This window comes from Colossoma macropomum, unplaced genomic scaffold, assembly GCF_904425465.1.
Source record: "Colossoma macropomum unplaced genomic scaffold, Colossoma_macropomum, whole genome shotgun sequence".
Lineage (NCBI taxonomy): Eukaryota > Metazoa > Chordata > Actinopteri > Characiformes > Serrasalmidae > Colossoma > Colossoma macropomum.
Window position 1 is genome coordinate 42099971 of NW_023494795.1, and position 23905 is coordinate 42123875.

Below are 23905 nucleotides of genomic sequence, written 5' to 3' on the forward strand. Positions count from 1 at the left end.
TTTGCTTTCTGCTCATTACCGTATCGTCCTAAGATGCGTGACCTCGGACATTTTGTCTGGTCCAGATTTACCTTTTTAAACATGAAGCGTTCTTTGGAGAGAGCCCATTTTATAGAAGAACCACCTTTGGTTCTTATATGAGATATATGGGGGTAAAGAACCACTTTGAAGCTTAAGGAACCTCCACTTATGATGTCACAAGAACCAACACATTTACATATATTTGCCTATTCAGCCTACAGCAGTTTAGCTCCGCCCACTCACGCTGAAGCTATGGAGGAGAGTTTCAGCCTGGAGGGAGTGAAGCAGCCAATCAGAACAGAGCTCGTTTACATATAGCGGTGTGCAAAGGTTTTTTTTCAATGCACCCCAGGTCAAATTCCATGTTGTTGTTGATGTTCTGGGTGTGAATAAGTGAACACGTCCTCTACAGAGACACACTACTGCACATTTTTATACACAATTATTGTTTATTTAACATAATGAGCGAAAAAACTATTGCAAAACTATTGGCACATTTTATATTTTATGTTTTTCCAATATGTTAAAATAGAAATTGTGCATTGAAACTAGCACAAAACATGTCATATTTAACTGTGTTCTCTGTAGAAAATGCTTATTTTCACTATGAAAATCAGTAACGTTTAACTTTACCAGGCTGTTCGATCATTTGCATACAACTGTATACCAGTCTTAAAGGTACAGTAACAAAAAAGCCTGTTTATTTCTAAAGAAAAGCTAAAGAAAGCTTAGAAAATGATCACGTAAAATGAATGTGGACTATTTCGGTGTATAAATCTAACACTGTAGATTTTGCTGCGTTCAGTATATTGTTATGATATTTGCCCTTTGCTTCCTGAGCTTTGTCCCGATTGTGGCAGATCACATGATAAGACAAAGGAAAGCTTTTCATCGGAGAGACAGTGTCTACTGTGAACACCAGGGGGCAGAGTTGTATGCCAGTCATTTATAATGGCTCCTGCTACTAACATTGCACTAAATATACATCTGGTGTACGAGAGGGAGCCAAACACACACCAGGCGGGTACAAGAGACCCCTCACTTATCTAATTTCCACTAAAGGTGGCCAGTTATCTATTTTTCAGCTGCAGGAAAACAGCAGGAAACATATCTAACAGAAGCCTCAATGGATAAATCTAATCTCAGCTGTGAGTGTTGATGCTGTTGTTGAGGCCTGGACTCTGGGGCGGTCAGTCCATTGTTCAGGAAAGAAGAAAAAGAAAAGGAGGAAAGGAAAGAGTGACTGAAATTGAATAAAAAAAGGAAAGAGGGGAAGAAATAAAAGTGAGGAAATAATGAGATGAAAGAAGCAGGTGAAGGGAGAAGAGAAGAGAAGAGAGAGAAGGAGAAGAGAAAATAGGAGAGGAGAAGAGATGAGAAGAGACAAGAGGAGAAGCAAAGCGAGGAAGAGAAGAGAAAATAGGAGAAGAGAAGAGAAGAGAAGAGAAGAGAAGAGAAGAGAAGAGAAGAGAAGAGAGGAAAATTAATCCAAACTCATTCAGTGGTGTTGAGGTCTGGACTCTGGGGTGGTCAGTCCATCATTCAGCTTCTTTGTTTGATGTGTCCGTCTCCTTTTCTCAGTGAGGTTCTTCTTGATCAGCTACACATCCTTTCAGACCCACAGCGCTGAGTCGTCTTCTCACAGTGGAAGGATGGACAGAAACACCTGTGGATGTTTTCAGATCTGAAGCAGCTTGATTTTCTCCTCTCTCTCAGAGATGAAAGCTTTAAGTGCTGTTTATCTGATGGGGGCAGTTTTGGGGGCTACCAGGTCTTCCAGGTGGTTGTTAGGAGCCCCGTTTTCTCTGTAGCTTTTAATCAGTTTTTGAATCTTCAGTTTTAGACACTATTTTTCACTTATTTTCTTTTGACTGTCTACTTCATCATGCAAGTGGATCATTTTATATCTAATCTTCTCAGCAATATCCTCTTTATAATCAAGATCTTGTATTTAAAGGGGAATTCCACCAATTTTTCAAAATTTTTTGAATAATTCAGTCCTTGAGATGCAAACAGAGTCATTCAGAGTGGTTCGATGAGAAATGGTTTACTGTAGAGAAACTCATCAACTTAAATTTCTTTACAGTGGTGGTGATAGGAACCAGGGGTCGCCATGACTACAACACAGACATAAACATTTTATTTACTATCCAGAACCACCAGTGAACCTACACGTGTTTTATATGATATGATGATGATGGTAAAATAGTCCAAAATCTGAATCTGAAATAATCTGAAAATCTGACATAAGGTTTCTTTGGGGACTATTTTGCCTTAGAGCACTCTTTATGTATCCCTCCACCATGAATAGATTACAATAAAGTGATTAAAATACCAAAATTTGATCACAAAACTATCATAAAACAGCGTTTCAGTCATCAGACAGTGAATTCATAACCATTTCATGTAGTAACTTTTTGTGAGGGAGCTTTTAGAGGTGGACGTCTGGTTCCTATCACCACCACTGTGAACAGTTCTGACTCGGCAAGTTTCTCTAAAATGGAGCAGTTTCACACCAAACCACTCTGAATGACTTTGTTTACATCTTAACCATTTAATTATGTAGGATTTTTGAAACATGGGTGGAGTTCCCCTTTTAATGGCTGTTTTAACTGGAAAGGAAATAAACAAGGAGTTGTTTGTGTAGCGCTGTCTGTATGTACACAGAGCACCTTGTAATGTTCTGTTTGAAACAGGGCTGTAACATTAGACAGTCTGTGTCCTGTGGGTTCTTGCTAATGGACCAGCAGAATCACACTAATTATAGTCTCAGATGCTCAGCTGTGTGTGTGAGTGTGTGTGAGGGTGCGTGTGTGTGTGTGTGAGTGTTACCGTGAAGCCATTTAAAGCTCCAGGAACTGAAATGCAGGTTAGTTTTGCTCTTGTGAGCTCATAATATACACGTACAAAGCCTGTGCTGTGCATAACTGTCAGTGTCCAGTGAGTGGCCTATTGATTTTGCCCAAATTCTTCTCTTTCAATGTAAACTGGACAGTCCTCATCTTGAGCAGTGCATTAATCAGTGACCTCACCAATCACCAGGCTGATGTGGGTCTTCCTCCCCTCATAGCTTTAACAAGACTGTGTCTTTCTCTCTGTTATAGTCACTGAAACTCACCGAGGAGCTAACCACCAAGCGAAAGCTAACCAGGCAAGCATAACTGAGCTAGAATTCCCTGAATGCACATCCAGAACGTTCTTTAAGGCGTCTCCTTATGAAAGCTGGATAAGGTTTTTAGTGGGTGGACACAGCAGCGTCTGCACCACCACCTGTACATGTAGCGATCATTTCACTCTTTTCTACTCATTTATGTTTCGTTCTTCAGTGGTGTAGCAGGCTGAAGTGTTTTACTGAAGGATGTCAATCATGGGTGCTCATTAGAATATTAGGCATATCAGCAGTGTTAATATATATATATATATATATATATATATATATATATATATATATATTTCATATATTTCATTAATGCAAAGAACCCTTTAAGCATGCAAAGAGTTCTTTGAGTGTTCATGGTTGTATATAGAACCATTTTCTTTACTAAAGAACCCTTTTTTAAGTGTATAAGGTGAGCATAATTAGGCCTGTTTAATTGTTTATGAAACATTGAATTAAAAATCATTGCACTTTATTTAGGTTTATTATCATTGCTATTATAGTATTCTTTATGCAGCACTACAGGTTCTATTTTGTCTGTTCCAACTTATTAAATCTCAGAAAAACCAAACATCTTGATTCATATCATGTATTGTGAAAATGAATGAAAACAAATTATATTTTTGAACCCTCCAACCCATTCAAATTCAAACTACATGTTGTTTTGCTAATTTTCTAAGTGTGAATAACAGCAGTGAAAACTAACAGCAGTTAGTTTTTTGATGAGTTGAACATGTTTATGTCTTATTTTTTTCCAATATTGTCACTGTTCATAAATAAATAAATAAATACATTAATTAATTAATAAATAATCAATTAATTAATCTCCAAAATGGAAACTTTACAGTAGAAGGTAAAAACGTTCTTTATTTTCAATGTAATTTAATGTAAAGAGATTTCATTCCAAGCCATTTTGGATCATTTCTGTCGGTCCATTCATCATGAAGTGTTTAACAGAACGTGAAGGGCGGCTGGTCTATAGTGAAGAAAAATAAACATTGAGAAAAATGGAGATACTTGCTTCTTTGTTTGTTTGCTTTTTTTGGCAGTAAATATATTTTAAATTCAGTAAATAAACAGTAATTTTGTATTAAATGTGCAGAAGTGTGTCTCTGTAGAGGACGTGTTCACTTATTCACACTCAGAAAACCAGCAACAGCATGTAATTTGACCACTTTTGCATATGACTATAGATAGATAGATAGATAGATAGATAGATAGACTTAAAGCAGTTTTATTCCCTATGATACTACATTATAATACAATTATAACATTATAATATCAATATACACACAACTTCATTAATTACACCACAGTCAGGCCTCAGCTCTTTCTCTCTATCCCATTCATCTTCAACACACACAGCACTGTCTGAAGACACACACTCAGTCTGAGCTCAGCGGAGATCCGCGCGGTGGCGCTGTGTTCTCATTCACACAAAGAGACCCGAGACAATCGTCCATAGGCGGAGAAGGCGGAGGGGTGGAGTCACGCATGCGCAGAGAAGCCGGTATGAGTGTGACTTCGATTCATTTTTGCCGAACCGATTCCCTCGAACTGAACGTAACGTTCGATTCAGCGATTCATTGATTCGTGAGTCAAGTAAGGCTCTTATCTCTTCCGTAGAGCGGCTTTACGAATCAGTGATTCAGTGAATCATAAGTTGATAACTTCTACTTGTTAACATTGTCAGACTCTGAATGAACAACACATAAAACAGAACAAGTAACCAGCCACGGTGTGAATCAGAATCAGAATCAGAATCACGTTATTTCGCCAAGTATGTTTCACATACAAGGGGTTTGTGTTTGTGACTCACACATGTATGACATGAACACACCGAACAGACCAGACAGCACAGAGACTGTATTGAACTAAGAGACAAATACAATAAAATACAATAAATAGAATAGAGACTAATAATATCACGTGTAAATAAAAACAATGCGTGGCCTCGCCGTATTAACGCGTGGGAATGAGATCCTAAGGCATGGCCACGACTTCGTAAGGTATGGGAATGAGATAATTAAGTCGTGGCCTCGACTTAGCAGGGTGTGGGAACAAGATCATGTCTTGGTAAGCTGTGTTCAAAGCTTGATTATCTCATTCCCATGCCTAACTAAATCATGGGCACACATTAGGATCTCAATCCCACACCTTACCATGTCATGGTCACAACTTAATTATCTCATTTCCACACCTTACTAAGTCATGGTCACAACTTAATTATCTCATTCCCACACCTTACTAAGTCATGGCCGCATTAGGATCTCATTCCCACACCTTACCATGTCGTGGTCACAACTTAATTATCTCATTCCCACGCCTTACTAAGTTGTGGCCATGCATTATTTTTATTTACACGGAATGCCACCAGCAGGGCGCCATAGAATAAGAATAAAATAGAATAAAATAACATAGAATAACATACATTCTTTACAAGATGGTTCCTTAAGAGTTCTTTATTAAAGACAGTGGTTCTATGTAGAACCATGAACACTCAAAGAACCATCTGCATACTTACGTGGTTCTTCAGACTGATGTGTTACATATGGTTCTATATGGCATCACACAGGGCCTGCTACTGTTACAAGCTTGACATCATAACAATAGCAGAACCGTTTTTGGTGCTCTACAGAACCATATACAACACATTCTCCAACAATCTGAAGAACCATTTTACCATGCAAAGAACCATTTAAGCATGCAGTGGTCCTATAGAATCTATATCTATATCTTGTCTTTAGTAAAGAACCCTTTTTAAGTGTGTGGATGTCCTGAGGCTCTGGCAGCTTGCATTGATGATCCTCTCCACTGTCCTGCTGGAGTTTGGCTCGTTCTTGTGAGGTGGAGGAACCAAACCAGATGGTTATGGATGATGTGAGGATGGACTTGATGATCACAGTGTAGAACTGGATCATCAAGCTCTGCGGTAGGTTAATTCTTCAGCTGTCTCAGGAGGAAGATTTTCTCTGCGATGTCTATTAGTCAGACTCTGAGTGTACTACAAACACAAAACAGTACGAACTAGCTGGCTACAATGTGCAGATATGGCCTTTGTGAGTTCTTAAAGGGGAACTCCACCAATCTTTAAAAATTTGTGCATAATTAATTGGTTAAAATGTAAACAAAGTCATTCAGAGTGGTTTGGTGTGAAACACTCTGTTCTAGAGAAACTTACCGAGTCAGAACTGTTCACAGTGGTGGTGATAGGAACCAGACGTCCACCTCTAAAAGCTCCCTCACAGAAAGTTACTACATGAAATGGTTATGAATTCACTGCCTGATGTCTGAGACACTGTTTTTGATAGTTTTGTGATAGAATTTTTCGGTCTAAAACGTATCCTAATGCGTGGCCACAAATCAGTAAGGCATTAGAATGAGATAATTAAGTCATGGGAACGAGAACATGCCTCATTAAGCTGTGGTCAAGACTTAATTATCTCATTCCCACGCCCTACTTATTCATGGCCACGCATTATTTTTATTTATATGGGATGTGACCAGCAGGGCTCTGTAGAAATATATCGACATTTTATACTATTTTTGATACCAAAGTCAGGCTAAATTGTGGATCTTTAATTTTTTTCAGATAAACATACTCAAATAAACATAACATTTTTCTTCTAATAATGACTACTCAAATCAAATCTTCACGGTGGAGATAAAGATTGCGAGGCAAAATAGTCCCCCCCCAAAAAAAAAAAAAACTTATGTTTTTAAGATTTTACACTATTTTACTATCAACATTCCAACTGCAAGAGAATCTGTAAAGAAATCAGTCTTTTCAATGGACCATTTAACACGAAACCACACTCAATCACTCTGTTTACATCTCAAACACTTAATGCACAAATTTTGAAAAATCTGTGGAATTGTCCTTTGAGGTTAGCCCGTGCCATTCTAAGAGGCTAAACTGTGATAGAGTGCTGTTTGAGATTTAGTACAAGTCTTCTTTCACGCGAGGCTCTCGCAGACGTGCTCCGAAAAGAACTCGATTCAGTAGGGACGTATGAATCGGTTCGACTGATTCAGAGCAAAGAACCGGCTCAACAGAGCGACTCGTTCAGGAGTCGAAGGCCGCTGAGTGAGAGAGTCAGCGCCGAGTGAGAGAGTGAGTAAGTGAGGGACGGTGAGAGTCTGTTGTCCAGTCGGGGAGCTCCAGTAATGCTGCCCGCAATATGAGCCGCCAGCAGGCCGTGCAGGGCGTCGTGTTGACCGGCTACACGAGCAGCAGCGACGCCTTCCCTCAGCCTCCAGCCTCCGCGCAGCAGCATGGAGCTCCAGCGCCCAGGTGAGAGACATTCAGCCCGGGAATGAGCGCGTTCTATTGGGATAGAAGGCTGAGAGCGACCGGGATCGCTAGCGCCACCGTGCGGGAATCTAATAGAGTCTATTTGGTTAGAAAGTGGTGCTGGTGAAGTTTAGCCAAAATGATGAGAGGCAGATCTTAGGGCTGGAGGCGCTTTAAAGGGGAATTCCACCGATTTTTCGAAATTTCTGCATAGTTAAGTGGTTAAGATATAAACAATCATTCAGAGTGGTTCGGTGTGAAATGATCTGTTCTAGAGAAACTTAAAGTCAGAACTGTTTATAGTGGTGGTGATAAGAACGAGAGGTCCACCTCTAAAAGCTCCCTCACAGAAAATTAGTACATGTAATGGTTATGAATTCACTGCCTGATGTCTGAGACACTGTTTTGTGATAACGTTTTGGCTTAAAATGTATTTTAATCTATTTATTTTAGGTGGAGGGGTTACATGCAGGGCGCTGTGAGGCAAAATAGTCCCCAAAGAAAACCTGTTTTTCAGATTTATGGCTATTTTCCCATCATCAACATTCCATATACCCTCAGAAGACTCGTGTAGGTTCACTGGTGGTTTTTGAAAAGTAAATAAAATGTCTATATCTGTGTTGTAGTCATGGCGACCCCTGGTTCCTATCACCACAACTGTAAAGAAGTCTGAACCATTTCACGCCAAAACACTCCAAATCACTCTGTTTACATCTCACACACTGAATTAGGGAGAAATTTAGAAAAATTGGTGGAATTCTCCTTTAAAGGGAGCTGCTTCTTAAGTAACCTAGAAGTCAGATTCATAGCCGTTATGGAATAATTCACAGTAATACTGGATACTCTTAAGGTTAATAACAGAATAATAAACTTTCATTTTGTAGGTTAAAAGAGTTTAGGGACTAACCCTTAGTGGTCAGGAGGAGTGGACACTGCTCGCAGTCTGTTGATGCTGATTTTGAGAAAGGAAGCAAAACCAGCTTTATACGTTTGTCTCATTTGTAAATGTAGGTTTTACTGTAACACAGTGCAGATACTGCCTTCATGTACGTACGAATCAAGTCACTACAGTGTCATTAAAGGGCCCGTATCCTGGAAAACTGAATTTCCCTCCCTTTTTAACGTTTGATGTGGTATGTAAACACTGTTCAAGGTTCAAAATGTACCATTCACTCCCTACTCCATACATTCTATATGAGTGAACAAAGAGAAAAAAAAAAAGATTCTTTTGTGATGTCACAAAGACCAACATGTTGACATATGTCCGCCTATCCAGACTACAGCTCTGCCTGCTTACATTAGTTACAAGGATTGTTACGGTGTGGACGGCTTTGAACGAGGCAACCAATCAGAACACAGCCCATTAACATGCGTCAGTTTTAAAGGTACAATAAAAAATAAAATACAAGAAATGTATAGGATATGGGCCCTTTAATGTACCTGTACAGTGTATTGAATTACATCAGACTTTATTATAGTGGATTATATTGTAGCCTATCATATGGTCGTATCATGACTGTCTTGTGAACACTTTGGCTTGTTGTTAGACCAGGACACCATTGTATTGGAAATAAATTGTCCTTCTGTAAATTTAAAATCAGTAATAAACTGAAAATGGAAACTTTAATGTAAGGCGTGTTTTTGTTTTTAGGCACTGTTTATTTTTGCTGTATTTAATCACGTGCTGAAAGAAGAATTGTGCTGTTTCAAATATACAGTACAGTATTAATATATACAGCACCGTAATAGTGCTGGGCACCTAAACGCATTATTAAAACCGTTTATCTCAGCAGTAAGTGTGCTTTCGCCTCTAAAATCACTGTATATCATTAGAATAAATGCAAATAAACCTAAATACAGTAAAAAGTAACAATAGTTAGGTTGTAAGCTCGACTGAAGAGCAAAGTTTGGTTCCAGATGTCTCCTGGACGCATCCAGACGTTCCATCAAAAACGACTGGAATTAACATAATGAAGTGTTGATTAGATAAACCAGGTATTGGATAATAACTACAAGTCATACTGGTCTTCCTCAAGGAGATCTTTGAAAACGCTTAGATAAACTCATTGACACAAAGAAAATCACTACTTACTGTATTAATGTTATTTGTATTTATTAGTAATATTAGAGGTATCTGAGCAAATAAACACTTACTGTCCAGATAAACAGCTTTTGAATGCTAATGTTCCTCCATTTATATATGTGTATATATATATATATATGTATAAAATAAATATATATATATATATATATATATATATGTATACACACACACACACACACACACGATCGGGCATAACATTATGTCCTTGTTTCTACGCTCATTGTCCATTTTATCAGCTCCACTTACTATATAGGTGCACTTTGTAGTTCTACAACTTCAGTGGTCAGGACCCCCATGGACCCTCACAGAGCAGCTACTATTTGGGTGGTGGATCATTCTCAGCACTGCAGTAACACTGACGTGGTGGTGGTGTGTTAGTGTGTGTTGTGCTGGTCTGAGTGGAGTTTTTAAACACTGTGTCCACTCACTGTCCGCTCTATTACACACTCCTACCTTGCCGGTCCACCTTGCAGATGTAAAGTCAGAGACGATAGCTCATCTGCTGCTGCACAGTTTGTGTTGGTCATCCTCTAGTCCTTCATCGGTGGTCACAGGACGCTGCCCACAGGACGCTGCCCACAGGACGCTGCCCACAGGACGCTGCCCACAGGACGCTGTTGGCTGGATATTTTTGGTTGGTGGACTATTCTCAGTCCAGCAGCGACACTGAGGTGTTTAAAAACTCCAGCAGCACTGCTGTGTCTGATCCACTCAGACCAGCGCAACACACACTAACACACCACCACCACGTCAGTGTTACTGCAGTGCTGAGAATGATTCACCACCCAAATAGTACCTGCTCTGTGAGGGTCCATGGGGGTCCTGACCACTGAAGAACAGGGTAAAAGGGGGCTAACAAAGTATCAGAGAAACAGATGGACTACAGTCTGTAACTGTAGAACTACAAAAAACAAAGAGGTGGTCATAATGTTATGCCTGATCGCTGTATATATATATATATATGTATATGTGAAAAATGTCAATATGAAAAAAATATATCTTGCTGCTATCAGAACAAAACCTCGTATATCCATTTTTGTCATTTTTAAGTTTTTGACATAATTTGAAAATTTCTGTTGTCCTTTACATTGTGTGTACATTTAACGCTAGATGGACTAAAAGAAACGGCCCAAAATAATTTGGTAAAAATGTCTGGTTCCATTGACTTACATTAAAAGTAAAGTAGGTTTTTTCCTTCTCCTGTAAAGTTACCATTTAATGGAGTACAAGGTTTTGTTCTGACAGCAGCAATACATACATACATACATATATATATATATATATATGTATATATATGTCTTTATGTATATATATATATATATATATGTGTGTGTGTGTGTGTGTGTGTGTCTACAGTGTGTGTGTGTGTGTGTGTGTGTATGTACGTACGCTGCTATTGGTGGAAAGAACAGAGCACAATAGAGGTTATTATTCTCTCTCGTCTCAGCTGCTGGGTCTCATTGAGCAGACGGAGCTGTAGTGCAGACGCCCGGCGGGTTTTGAAATTGGATGCTGTTGTTGTTCTGTGTGTGTGTGTGTCTCTGTGTGTGTGTGTGTGTGTGTGTGTGTGTGTGCGCAGGCGTGTCAGTCAGATCGCAGGTGTCCTCCTGCTCACACAGCAGCTGCAGAAGCAGCCCGAGGAGGCGACGGACCTGCTGGGTGACGTCAGCTGCTTTGGATACTCTCTGTAAAGAGACTGTAGGCTGGACAGTGAGACGCGCTGCATGTGGGCTCTGTGAACTGGACGCATTGTCTGTCCATCTGGTTTCCGCCTCTTCTGTTTGTGTTCAGTGCTTCAGCAGAGAGAGATGAGAGCACATTCCAAATGATTTCTGCATAATTCAGAGGTGAAGAGTGATTCAGAGTGGTTTGGTGTGAAATGGTTCAGATTTCTTTACAGTGGTGGTGATAGGAACCAGGGGTCGCCATGACTACAACACAAATATAGACATTTTATTTACTATCCAGAACCACCAGTGAACCTACACGAGTCTTCTGAGTTTATATGGAATGTTGATGATGGAAAATAGTGGAAAATCTGAAATAATAAGCTTTCTTTGGGGACTACTTTGCCTCACAGCACCCTATATATTATGTATCCCTCCACCATGAATGGATTTTAAGGCCAAAATCTTCTCAAAACTATCCTAAAACAGTGTCTCAGTCATCAGGCAATGAAGTCATAACCATTTCATGTAGCAGCTTTCTGTGAGGGAGCTTTTAGAGGTGGACGTCTGGTTCCTATCACCACCACTGTGAACAGTTCTGACTCTCTAGAAAGGAGCATTTCACACCAAACCACTCTGAACGACTTTGTTTACATCTTAACCATTAAACTATATCGCCAGAATTCCCCTTTCAACAGATTTAGGCACCATTTATTTAATACAATATTATCTTGCTATCGGATTTCCAATAAAACTCCAACAAACATTAACGACTAATATGTATCTATAAAATTACCACAAGTTGTAAAAGTTAAGAACAGTCCTCACTCCAGCTGTGGACACTTCCATTCTGCGTGTGTTGTGTGCCTTATTGTATTCTCATTGTATTGTTGTCCATTGTTAAAAAAGAGAATACACAATAGAACTGCCTCTCTCGCGCTCTCACTTCCTCTCTGCTGCTGTGATTGTGATTAGATCAGCATAGCATGCTACCGCTACGCTGCAGTGAAGCCATGCTTATTGTGAACAGGAATGTGGGGAATTGCGTTCTTGCTGAGATGTTTTAGATGTTAGTAGTCAAAAGCTGAAATCAGTATTTGAGTGTGTGGGAAGTCTGAGAAATGGCTGTAAAGTGTGACAGCTTTGCCTGTGTTTGTGATTGTGTTCATTACTTTGCTACTAGAAAACCCGAGTGCTTTAGCATGTTTGCGTCACCAAGGATGCAAAGTCTGAAGTAGTGGCTAACTAAGCTGACTGTGACGTTGTCTCAGACCAAAGCAATGAAAAGAAACCTATCAGTGTTCTCAGTGTTACCTCAGTGACGAGTCACCCTCGACATCTAACGGCTCTGGTGCACCGGTTAGCTCTAGAACAAGTACTGTCCAAGTGTCCTGTCACTCTACAACAAGCAAAGTCCAACTGTCTGGCCTTTCTAGAACTAGCACAGTCCAACTGTCTGGCCTTTCTAGAACTAGCACAGTCCAACTGTCTGGCCTTTCTAGAACTAGCACAGTCCAACTGTGTAGGAATTTTAGAATTGTATGGAGTCTGCCTGACTGGGAATTTTAGAACCGATACAGTCCAACTGTCTGGCCTTTCTAGAACTAGCACAGTCCAACTGTGTAGGAATTTTAGAATTGTATGGAGTCTGCCTGACTGGGAATTTTAGAACTGATACAGTCCAACTGCCTGGGTATTCTAGAAGTAGCACAGTCTAACTGTCTGGGAATTCTAGAACTAGTACAGTAGAAATGTCCAGTCATTCTAGAACAACTACAGCCTTACTGATTGGCTTAGCCCTAAACTAGCACAGTCCAACTTCATGGGAATTTTAGAACTAGCACAGTCCAGCTGTCTGGCCTTTCTAGAACTAGCACATTCCAACTGTCTGGGAAATCTAGAACTAGTACAGTAGAAATGTCCAGCCATTCTAGAACAACTACAGCCTTACTGATTGGCTTAGCCCTAAACTAGCACAGTCCAACTTCATGGGAATTTTAGAACTAGCACAGTCCAGCTGTCTGGCCATTCTAAAACAACTAGAGCCTTAGCAGTTGGCCATTCTAGAACTAACTTGCCCGACTACTCTACAGCTAGCAGCTCTGCCTGTGGGGGCACTGTAGAACTAGTACGGTCCAATTCTCTGGCTATTCTAGGACTAGCACAGTCCAACTGTCTGGGCATTCTAGAACTAGCGCTTTTCAGTTGTCTTGCAATTCTAGACAAACAATAGCCTTTCTACAACCAACATGGTCTAGAACTAGCACTGTCTGCCTGTATGGGAATTCGAGAACTAGTACAGTCTGCCTATCTGACCTTTCTAGAACAACACAGTCTGGGACTTGTAGAACTAGTACACTAGAACTGTATAGCCATTCTAGCCTAACAACAGCCTTACTGACTAGCCATTCTAGAACTAGCACAGTCCGACTGTGGGAATACTTGAACTAGCACAGTGCAGCTGTCTGGCCTTTGTGGATCAGCACATTCTGACTGTCTAGGGATTCAAGAACAAGCTTAGTCCAACTCTCTGGAGCCAGCTGTCTGGCAATTCTAGAACAACTAGAGTCGTACCGATTGGTCATTCTAGAACTAACTTGTCGGGACTATTTTACAACTTGCACAGTCTGCCTGTTCAGCCATTCCAGAAGCGTTTGTCTGAAGAACATTCTAGAAATCTGTCTGTGATGTGTGGCTGGGTGTGTTGATGTTCTGTGTTTGAGGATGGGTGTGTGTTGCTGTTGTTTGCGCTCACTCGTTATCTTGACCTGCGTTAGCATGGCCAGTGCTGACCTTCCTCTCCCCTGTCTGTGTGCTGGCTGTTCAGATGTAGTATTAAGTATCACTGATATTTCATCTGCATTCTTGCGTGGACACTGTCTCTCACAGGGCTGACCACAGCGTTGTTTATCATTCTAGAGAGACTGTAAAGTAGGTCCAAAATGAACAAGCAGGACTGACCACTGTTTTATCATCGACAGTAATGCGTGGTGGTATCATCATAAATGAAGAGGACACTGTTCAATGTAAAATAGATCTGATTGAATGCATTTTGCAGTTTTTCATAAATTTCAAGACATTTTGATCCACAGCCTGATGCATCAGTGGTTAAAATGAGTTTCTAAGACAGATATAAATATTGAAGTTGATACGTATGAATATAGAGCACTGTGCGGAAATCAGAAAACCACCCTTCATATAGTTTATATTTGTTCCATCAAGTCACCTTTATTCCAGCTTCCATTCATTTCTATTCTTTTGGCATCGATTTCTCAAAGAATCTGCAGACACGCCTCCAAAGTTCAGTCTGAGAAGCTGGTTGATCATTTTCTGAAGTAATCAAACACATTCAGTGGTGTTGAGGACTGGACTCTGGGGTGGTCAGTCCATCGTTCAGCTTCTTTGTTCGATGTGTCCGTCTCCTTTTCTCAGTGAGGTTCTTCTTGATCAGCTACACATCCTTTCAGACCCACAGCGCTGAGTCGTCTTCTCACAGTGGAAGGATGGACAGAAACACCTGTGGATGTTTTCAGATCTGAAGCAGGTTGATTTTCTCCTCTCTCTCAGAGATGAAAGCTTTAAGTGCTGTTTATCTGATGGGGGCAGTTTTGGGGGCTACCAGCTCTTCCAGGTGGTTGTTAGGAGTCACATTGTCTCTGTAGCTTTTAATCATGTTCTGAACTCCAGTTTTACTCACTCTACTGCCAGCCTTGTTGGAAATGCATCCCATTTGGATTAGTTTAACACTTTTTTGGTCTCTTTATAATTCTAGATGTTTAGCATTTTGGTGTCTCCACTGTTGTTCTATAGTGTAGAAAATAGGGAAAGTAGTAGGAGACCCTGCTATGAGTACGTGTCCAAACTTTTGAGTGGAACTATATTATTAACCGATCCCTGCAGTTAGCAGTGCATACAGTAGAGGACACGTATACACACACAAGATGTAAACATATGGACGAGTCAGCCGCACAGAGTCAACACGCGTTATCGTTCTTCAGGGTTTTATCAGTTTTCCATTGACACAGGCCGTGAGCTCCTTTCAGCCAGCCCTATTATGGTGTTATAAATACCCTCCTAAAGCAGGGTGATATGGGGATAACCGTACAGCGCCGGGTCATTTTACAGATCGTTCAGGTCACAGCGTCACATCAGACACGCTTTATGTAACTGTGGTCAAGGTATGGAGAGAACAAGACTACTACATTTACAGTTTGGTTCTTTTAATCGAATGCCGTTGTTATAACAGTATAATAGCAATAGAAAACATTTGAAATTGAATTATTGACATAAATCAATTATTTCTGACTCGTAGCTCTTTGAAACAAACAGAGGAATTAAGTAGAAAGTGCAGGTTCTAAACCTTCAATTGCATTTGTAAGTAAACACTTAGAAAAGGTGGTTCTTCAAGGGTTCTTTCATAAAGGCAAGAACCATAGATCTCTATAGAACCATTTCATGCTTAAATGGTTCTTTGCATGGTGAAATTGTTCTTCAGATTGATGGAGAATGTGTATACAAGAACCCTTTTTGGTGCTACCAAGAACCATATACAACACATTCTAAACAATTATTTCACCATGCACACTTAAAGATGGTTCTTCAAGGGTTTTTTAGTAAAGGAAAGGGTTCTATATACAGAACCATGAGGTCGATATAGAACCATTGCATGTTGAAATGGTTCTTTGCATAGTGTAATGGTTCTTCAGATTGATGGAGAATGTGTTGTATATTATCCTATATAGAACCTTTTTGAAAACAGTTCTGTATTAGCACCAAAAAGGGTTCTGTTGTTATAATGTTAGGTTTATAACAATAGAAGAACCCTTTTTGGTGCTGTATAGAACCATATAGAACACATTCTCCAAGAACCATTTCACTATGCACATTTAAAAAAGATGTGCATGGTTCTTTAGTAAATGGTTCTAAAAATGCATGGTTCTTTACCAGAGGTTCTTTAGTAAAGAAAATGGTTCTAAAAACTCAAAGAGCCCTTTGCAGGATTAAACGGTTCTTTGCATCATGAAAGTTTGTTCAGATTGATGGAGAATGTGTTTAATAAGGTTCTATATCAAACCTTTTTGAAAAGGGTTCTATGTAGCACCAACAAGCGTTCTTCAGTTGTTACAGGCTTGACCCTGTAACACATTCTAAAAAACCTTTTTATCATGGACACTTAAAAAAGCTGGTTCTTCAAGGGTTCTTCAGTAAAGGCAGTCGTTCTTTTTAGAACCGTGAGTTCTATATAGAGCCATTTCATGCATGAATGGTTCTTGGCATGGTGGAATTGTTCTTCAGATTGATGGAAAAAGTGTTGTATATGACATTTTTGAAAGTGGTTCTATATAGCACCAAAAAGGGTTCTGTTATTGTTACAATGTCAAGCTTATAACAATACAAGAACAGTTTTTGGTGCTATATAGAACCATATACAACACATTCTCCAAGAACAATTTCGCCATACACACTTAAAAGATGGTTCTTCAAGGTTCTTTAGTAAAGAACATGGTTCTATATAGAACCATGAACACTGAAAGAACACTTTGCATGATTAAAGGGTTCTTTACATCTTGAAAAGGGCTCGGACTGATGGACAATGTGTTGTATACGGTTCTATATAGCATCAAAAAGGGTTCTTCTGTTGTTACAGGCTTGACATTGTGACAGTAGAAGAACACTTGTTGGTGCTATATTGAACCCTTTTCAAAAAGGTTCTATGTAGAACCATCTACAGCACATTCTCCTTCAGTCTGAACAACAATTTAATGACGTAAAAACCCTTTAATTATGCAAAGGCTTGTTTGCTAAAGAACCCTTAGGAACCATTTGTGCAAAGAATCATTTAAACATACAAATTGTTCTATAGAACTATAGAGGTTCCATTCAGAACCACTGCCTTTACTAAAGTACCTTGAAGAACCATCTTTTTATCTTGATTTGAATTTGATGAAATTTTTTGTTTTTGTAGTTTTTGACACCAAAACAAATAAAAGGAGTCAGAAGTGCAGACTCGACCCTGTTGATACAGAATGTAAATCAAATGTAAATCTAGTTTATTATACACCAATCAGCCATAACATTATGACCACCTCCCTGTTTCTACGCTCATTGTCCATTTTATCAGCTCCACTTACTATATAGGAGCACTTTGTAGTTCTACAGTTACAGACTGTAGTCCATCTGTTTCTCTGATACTTTGTTAGCCCCCTTTTACCCTGTTCCTCAGTGGTCAGGACCCCCATGGACCCTCACAGAGCAGGTACTATTTGGGTGGTGGGTCATTCTCAGCACTGCAGTAACACTGATGTGGTGGAGGTGTGTTGTGCTGGTCTGAGTGGATCAGACACAGCAGTGCTGCTGGAGTTTTTAAACACTGTGTCCACTCACTGTCCACTCTATTAGACACTCCTACCTTGTCAGTCCACCTTGTAGATGTAAAATCAGAGACGATAGCTCATCTGCTGCTGCACAGTTTGTGTTGGTCATCCTCTAGGCCTTCATCAGTGGTCACAGGACGCTGCCCACAGGACGCTGTTGGCTGGATGTTTTTGGTTGGTGGACTATTCTCAGTCCAGCAGTGACACTGAGGTGTTTAAAAACTCTGATCCACTCAGACCAGCACAACACACACTAACACACCACCACCACGTCAGTGTTACTGCAGTGCTGAGAATGATCCACCACACAAATAGTACCTGCTCTGTGAGGGTCCATGGGGGTCCTGACCACTGAAGAACAGGGTAAAAGGGGGCTAACAAAGTATCAGAGAAACAGATGGACTACAGTCTGTAACTGTAGAACTACAAAGTGCTCCTATATAGTAAGTGGAGCTGATAAAATGGACAATGAGCGTAGAAACAAGGAGGTGGTCAGAATGTTATGCCTGATTGGTGTATAATATTGCAGACGTCTGTGTTTCTGTATCAAGAATCATTTTATTCCGTTTCTGCTGGTCCGTTTATCATGAAACGTCCCTACAGTGTAAAAAGCGGCTCTTGGCTTTAAAAATGATGTTAAAAACAGAACAAAACGCAGTTGCAAAGTGTTGACATGAACCAAACCGCACCGAAACTATCTGCTCATTAATTAGCTGGTCATTAAACTGTTGTCGTTAGTGTGGATGTTGGAGCCCAGATGGGAACCGTGAGCTTGTTTAGCTGTACGCTTCTCGTTTGCCTCCGGGAGGAATGGAAAAAGGCCGAGAGGTGAGGAGGAAATCCTTTTCCGCGTAAACACGCTGAGCGTGCCCAAACATGCCAGATTTCATCTCCCAAAATATGTGGGATATTTGATGCTTCTTCTTTCCATGCTCGGCTGGGTGATACGCAGATAGATGCTCTGAAGTTGCTGTTTGTCTTCTTCTCCTGCCTGGATTTGCTATGAAAAGTGTTCCTTTCGTGTGAAAGTTTGTTTTCGGGTCAGTCTACAGAAACGTCCACTTTTCTATCTCTCCATAGGAGTCACTGGTGTTACTGATCCTCATTGGTGTTACACATAATAAAGGGAACACCAGAGACATTTTTAATGAACAATGCATTTTACAAAATAACTGCTACAGAGCATCAAACCACATGTGGTCAATCATGGAATATCCACCAAAATATGGAATTTAATCCATTTGTATTCTATTTTTTCTCAGTTACCTCAGAATAAAGTCGGTCACACCAGTGACTTCAGCTAAAAGCTTCATATGAAATCATGAGCTAAATGAGAAAATCTCTGATAACTGAAAGACACAGTGGACTCACCATGAGCTTTTCTTCATAGATCCTCAGAAAACAGGTAAAAGGAAGTCGAGTGATGTCATCAGTGTGACTTTTATTTCAAAATAAGAGACTTTTTGTTTACACGGTAACACCAGTGACACGACTCCTGGGGACTTTCATTGTATATTTTATAATATTTATTTGCCATTTGTTTTCTTTGTCATTTAAAATGATATATTCCATAGTCATGTATAGATTATTGTAGTTAAAATAGCAGAAAAACATGTTTTTTACCTCAAAATATGGCCTCAGCCTTCACACATGACTGTGGGGATGAGCTCTTCTGTGGTGCTTGGAATTCTAGATAATTGATTATAATTGAAAACCAATATTGCTAAATTGAGGCTCAAGATGGTGTAATTGTTAAAATAACTTATTGTTTTATTTTAAAATATAAATGAATTGTAACCCTAACCTGTGTTTTTAGGTGTAATATATATGTAAATGCTAGGGACTATGACTCTTTTGTGTGTCAAAATAAAGGCCTGTCTGGGGTTTTTGGGCTAATACAGGCCTAGAGGTGGATTGACCTGCTGATGACTTGATAAGCTCTCTCGCTCTTTTCTCTCACTGTGCTAAATTAGCATTAGCCCACTAGCATTCCAGAAAGCAGCCTTGCTTCTTAGAAACCACAGTAAAATCCACAAAATCCGAGCTATTTTTGAGCTAACAGACCCAAATTTCCCGATTGTTCCAACTATGATTTGATTGTTCCAGCTAGAATGACCCAATGCCCAGACACTTTAGAGCTAGCACAGAGTTGTTTTTTAGTAAAGAAAATGGTTCTATATATAGAACCATGAGTTCTATATAAAACCATCGAATGCTTAAATGGTTCTTTGCATGATGAAATCGTTCTTCAGATTAATGGAGAATGTCTTTTATATTGTTCAAGAACTAGCTTAGTCCAGTATTCTTGAACTAGTCAACTGACCGCCTGGCCATTCTAGAGCTTGCACGTTCTGCTGCTCAATAATTTTGAAGCAAACACAGCACCACTTTTTTAATAAACACAAATTGAAGAAGTAGAAATTTAGACTTTCTGGCCATTCTAGAACCAGCTAGAATGACCTAATGCCCTGGCACTTAAGAACCAGCTCAGTCTATTGTTACCCTGTAACTTTACAACGAACAGGTTCGTGGGCCTTGTGTTTGACATATGGGGTCTAGAACTAGCTTAATCCAACATTCTTGAATTCTCAACTGACCGCCTGGCCATTCTAGAGCTCGCACATCCAGCTGCAGAGGAATTTTGAAGCAAACACAGCACGACTTTTTTAGTCATACTTGAACCAGCAACGCCTGACTGCTCAGGCATTCTAGAACTAGCTTGCGCAACCGTTCTAGAACTTGTGATGTCCAATTGCTTGTTTTTTCTAGAACTAACACAGTCAAACTTCCTGGTCAGTTTAGAATAGACACAAATTGAAGAACTAGCAGAGTTTGACTGCCTGGCCATTCTAGAACTAGCAACGTTCATCTGTGCAGTAATTTTAGAACGTGCACAATACCAGTGGAACAGTAGAACTGGCACAGTCCAATCTTCCAGAACTAGAGTCTGGCTGCCCAGCCATTCTAGAGCAAGCAACACCAGACAGCTTGGACGTTCTAGTGCTAATTGGCCAGTGATTCTAGGACTAGAAAGGTCCAGTTGCTTGTCAGTTCTAGAACTGCATGGTCAGTCTAGAATAAACACAAACCTCCTCTCTGGCCATTTTAGAACAAGCAAAGCTCAACTGTGCCGTCATTTTTAGAACAAACCCAATCCCACTGTCTGGTCATTGTAGACCCTGACTGCACTGTCTGTAGACTGGGGTTCAAACCCCACCTGGGTAAACACCCTACACTATACCAGTAAGAGTCCTTGGGCAAGACTCCTAACACTGCCTTTGCTTACCTGTGTGAAATGATTACAATTGTAAGTCGCTCTGGATAAGAGCATCTGCCAAATGCCATAAATGTAAATGTATTCTAGAACCAACTAGCAGAGTCCCTCTGTCTGGACATTCTAGAACCAGCACGGTCCTATCAGTCGTTGTAGAACAACCAGAGACAGAATAACCTGTTGTCAAGCCTTATGAAACAGTATAATCTCCCTCCAGACCATTCTAGAACTGTCATCTTGGAAACGAGTGCAGGGAAAACATCTGATCTCCATATAAACAGAGAGGCCTGCTGATCCTCACTTCCTGTGGTGATGACGACTGTACAAAGTCTGGTCAAATCAAACGCCTGAGCACTTCCTCTTACGCCCGGTATTAGGAACTGAAATTGCTCGCAAGACATGGATATTACGAGAGGCCTGCAAAATAATTGCGAAATGTGAAATAATTTTAAAAATATTTAAGTTGGAATAATCATGTTTTTATACAAGCAACACAAACATGTCTGCTACAAATGAACACTTGAACTTTCTTTCCAGCTCCTACTGTTCAGTACAATTCCACCCAAAATGATGGGAAGTGCAGTGTCCCAGTTTAGCCCATGGGTGGGTTCACTGGAACAGACAGAGGGTCAGTTTAACACCTGCTAGAAAAGTCTGATCAATCAGTGCAAACAGAGTTAATTCAATATAATTCTGTGTTGTAAGAAATATATTTTCCAACCAAACTGCTTTATATATTATCATCTATAAGACAGACAAACAGATCAACTGATACTGATCTAATTATATATGAACACCGATATGAGAACACTGATGTGTGTCAAACAGTGACGGATTTATTGTTTGTCCAGTGAAGGACAGCAAATAAAAACATCACACATCACTAAAATATGGAACATTGTTTCTGAATAACTACAGCTTTACCAACCAACAATGTCAATTTCATTGATATACTTATTAAAATCAAAATACTGACGTCTGAAAGACACTAATAAAGCAGATTTAAATCCCTGTTTTCAGATATTTCTCTTTTTCATCTTATAATCTGTGTAAACATGGAAAAAGACTGAATTTCCTGTATTAGTCTTTGTCTACTAAAGGTATCCGAGCTGTAATGCTGTGTAAGAACTAACCCTGCAGTACAGAGGCAGAACTGAAGCCCAGCTGCACTCGCTGTGAACTTGTCAGCCGCTTGTAAACTTTGCTGCGTTGTAGGAAACAAGATGGTGATTAAAGTAATATAAGGTTGGATTTTGTGATTCACACAACTGAAAAAAAAACTTTCCATGCCCTGAAAACTCTCTTTGGCTCAGATTTCTTTAGAACGCTGATGAATCGTTCTGAATTTTGGTGGGAGACTGTGACTGGGAAATGTTGTAATGTGGCCAGAAGCTCACGCTGCTTGACCTTCTTTAACTACATAAGAAGTCCATGTAAATATGTGCCCCACGTCGGTTTTTCCCTGAACCCCCCTGGTTTACTCCCATCTCGATCCAGAGTAGTTTGTAAAGGAAAATGTGGTTCATGATGCTCGAGGGATGGGAAGAAGCCTTCAGCTATTACCACACAGAACATTTCTTCCCGTCCCTTGAGCGTCAAGAACCACGTGGCCCGGCACATCACAGCAGCGTGTTATTTAAGGAAGACAGAGTAACTTACTGCACAGAGTGTTTCTGTTGCCGATCTGGGAGAAGGGTTAAAGGCCCGGCTTTGGGACTCCCTGCTGTGTAAATTCCTCATGTAGAGTTTTAGTTGCTGCAGCAACAGCAAGTTCTGCTGGTACTAAAGACCTGCAGCCACATCTGTGTCTCAGGCTCTGCTCATTAGTGGCCTAGACTGTGCCTGAAACGTGACAAATGGTGCCTCGTCAGGCAGCGTTCAAAGGCACGTTCGAACTGGATGCCTGTGTACAACACTGGGGTACCTTCGTTTGGCTGAGTTTTGAAGGCAGCGTAGATGTAGCTTTAATGGCTTTGCGATTCCCAAAATCCTCTATCCAGGGTTTATAGCAGTTACAGCAGTCATAGTAAGTTTCTTAATAAGTTGAAGTCCCTACCTGCTTCTGTAGTCCTGTGAACTCTTTACACTTGTCAGTTTCAAACTGTTGTCTTTCTGAATTAGTTTGCTTTGCCAACATGTGAGTACATTTTTATGCTGCGTTCACGTAAAAAAAATTCAACAACAAGATGTTCAGCATCCATGGTGTCCAGAGAGGTCAGCATCTAGTTTATTTCACTGCCGATGACAAAGATGAAACTGCGAAAACTGATGCAAACAAAACAAAAAACGAATATCCATCCATCCATCCATCCATCATCTAAACCGCTTATCCTCCTGGGTCGCGGTGGGGTGCTGGAGCCTATCCCAAAATGTCCATTTTACCAACTTGGCTGTAAATATGTCTCAGTATGTGCTGATACACTAGTATAGGCTAAAAAATATAATATAAATGAAAACACAGACTTACTTTGCTCTGCTTTCAGCTTTAGCTCAGCTATAGCTGCTTTTCTCGCATCTCCAGCAGGAAACATTTCCACAAAAGTAGAACAGTTTCTTGTAAAACGTCTCTCACCGTTCGACTTTTTATGAGGTTGAAGTCGCTTCTCATTCTCCAGCTTCTTGTTCGAATTTTCCCGTTCCACCTTAAGTGGTGCCTGAGTCTCCAGAATGTAACTGCTGCACCATTTAAGGTGGAATGGGGCAATTTGAACAAGATGCTTCATGACTTTTCAGTGTTTGTCAGTTACTCGTTGCAGATTAAACATATCAGGAAACCAGCTGGAGTGATTATAAACACTAATAAGTCCATTCATCTCCAAATTATCGATGTTCATCTTAAATTTCTCTCTTTGCCGTTTCGTTAGCTACTAGCTAGACAAGACTGTTGTCTGTGTTGCTATGGTGACCAGCAGTCTGCACTGATCTTCAGGGTTAAAGGGTGAATTAGCAGTTCTACATTAACTCCAGAGTTTAAGACCATTTATTGTTAAACTGTGTTGAACGATCAGCAGAGC

The 23905-nt window shown here is 40.1% G+C and overlaps 1 protein-coding gene across 2 annotated transcripts in view; it reads left to right on the top strand.

The window, feature by feature from the left end:
• The window catches only part of arhgap18 (Rho GTPase activating protein 18), a 61266-nt gene that overhangs the window by 1874 nt on the left and 35487 nt on the right, over positions 1-23905 (top strand). Inside the window, exon 1 of one of the 2 annotated variants that reach the window (XM_036582463.1) lies at positions 7267-7472. The exons of the other annotated variant lie outside the window; for it this stretch is intronic. Coding sequence (XP_036438356.1) covers positions 7360-7472 — 113 coding nt within the window. The 5' untranslated portion in view covers positions 7267-7359. Of the gene's footprint in view, positions 1-7266; positions 7473-23905 lie in introns of those variants that run through there. 2 annotated transcript variants of the gene reach the window in all.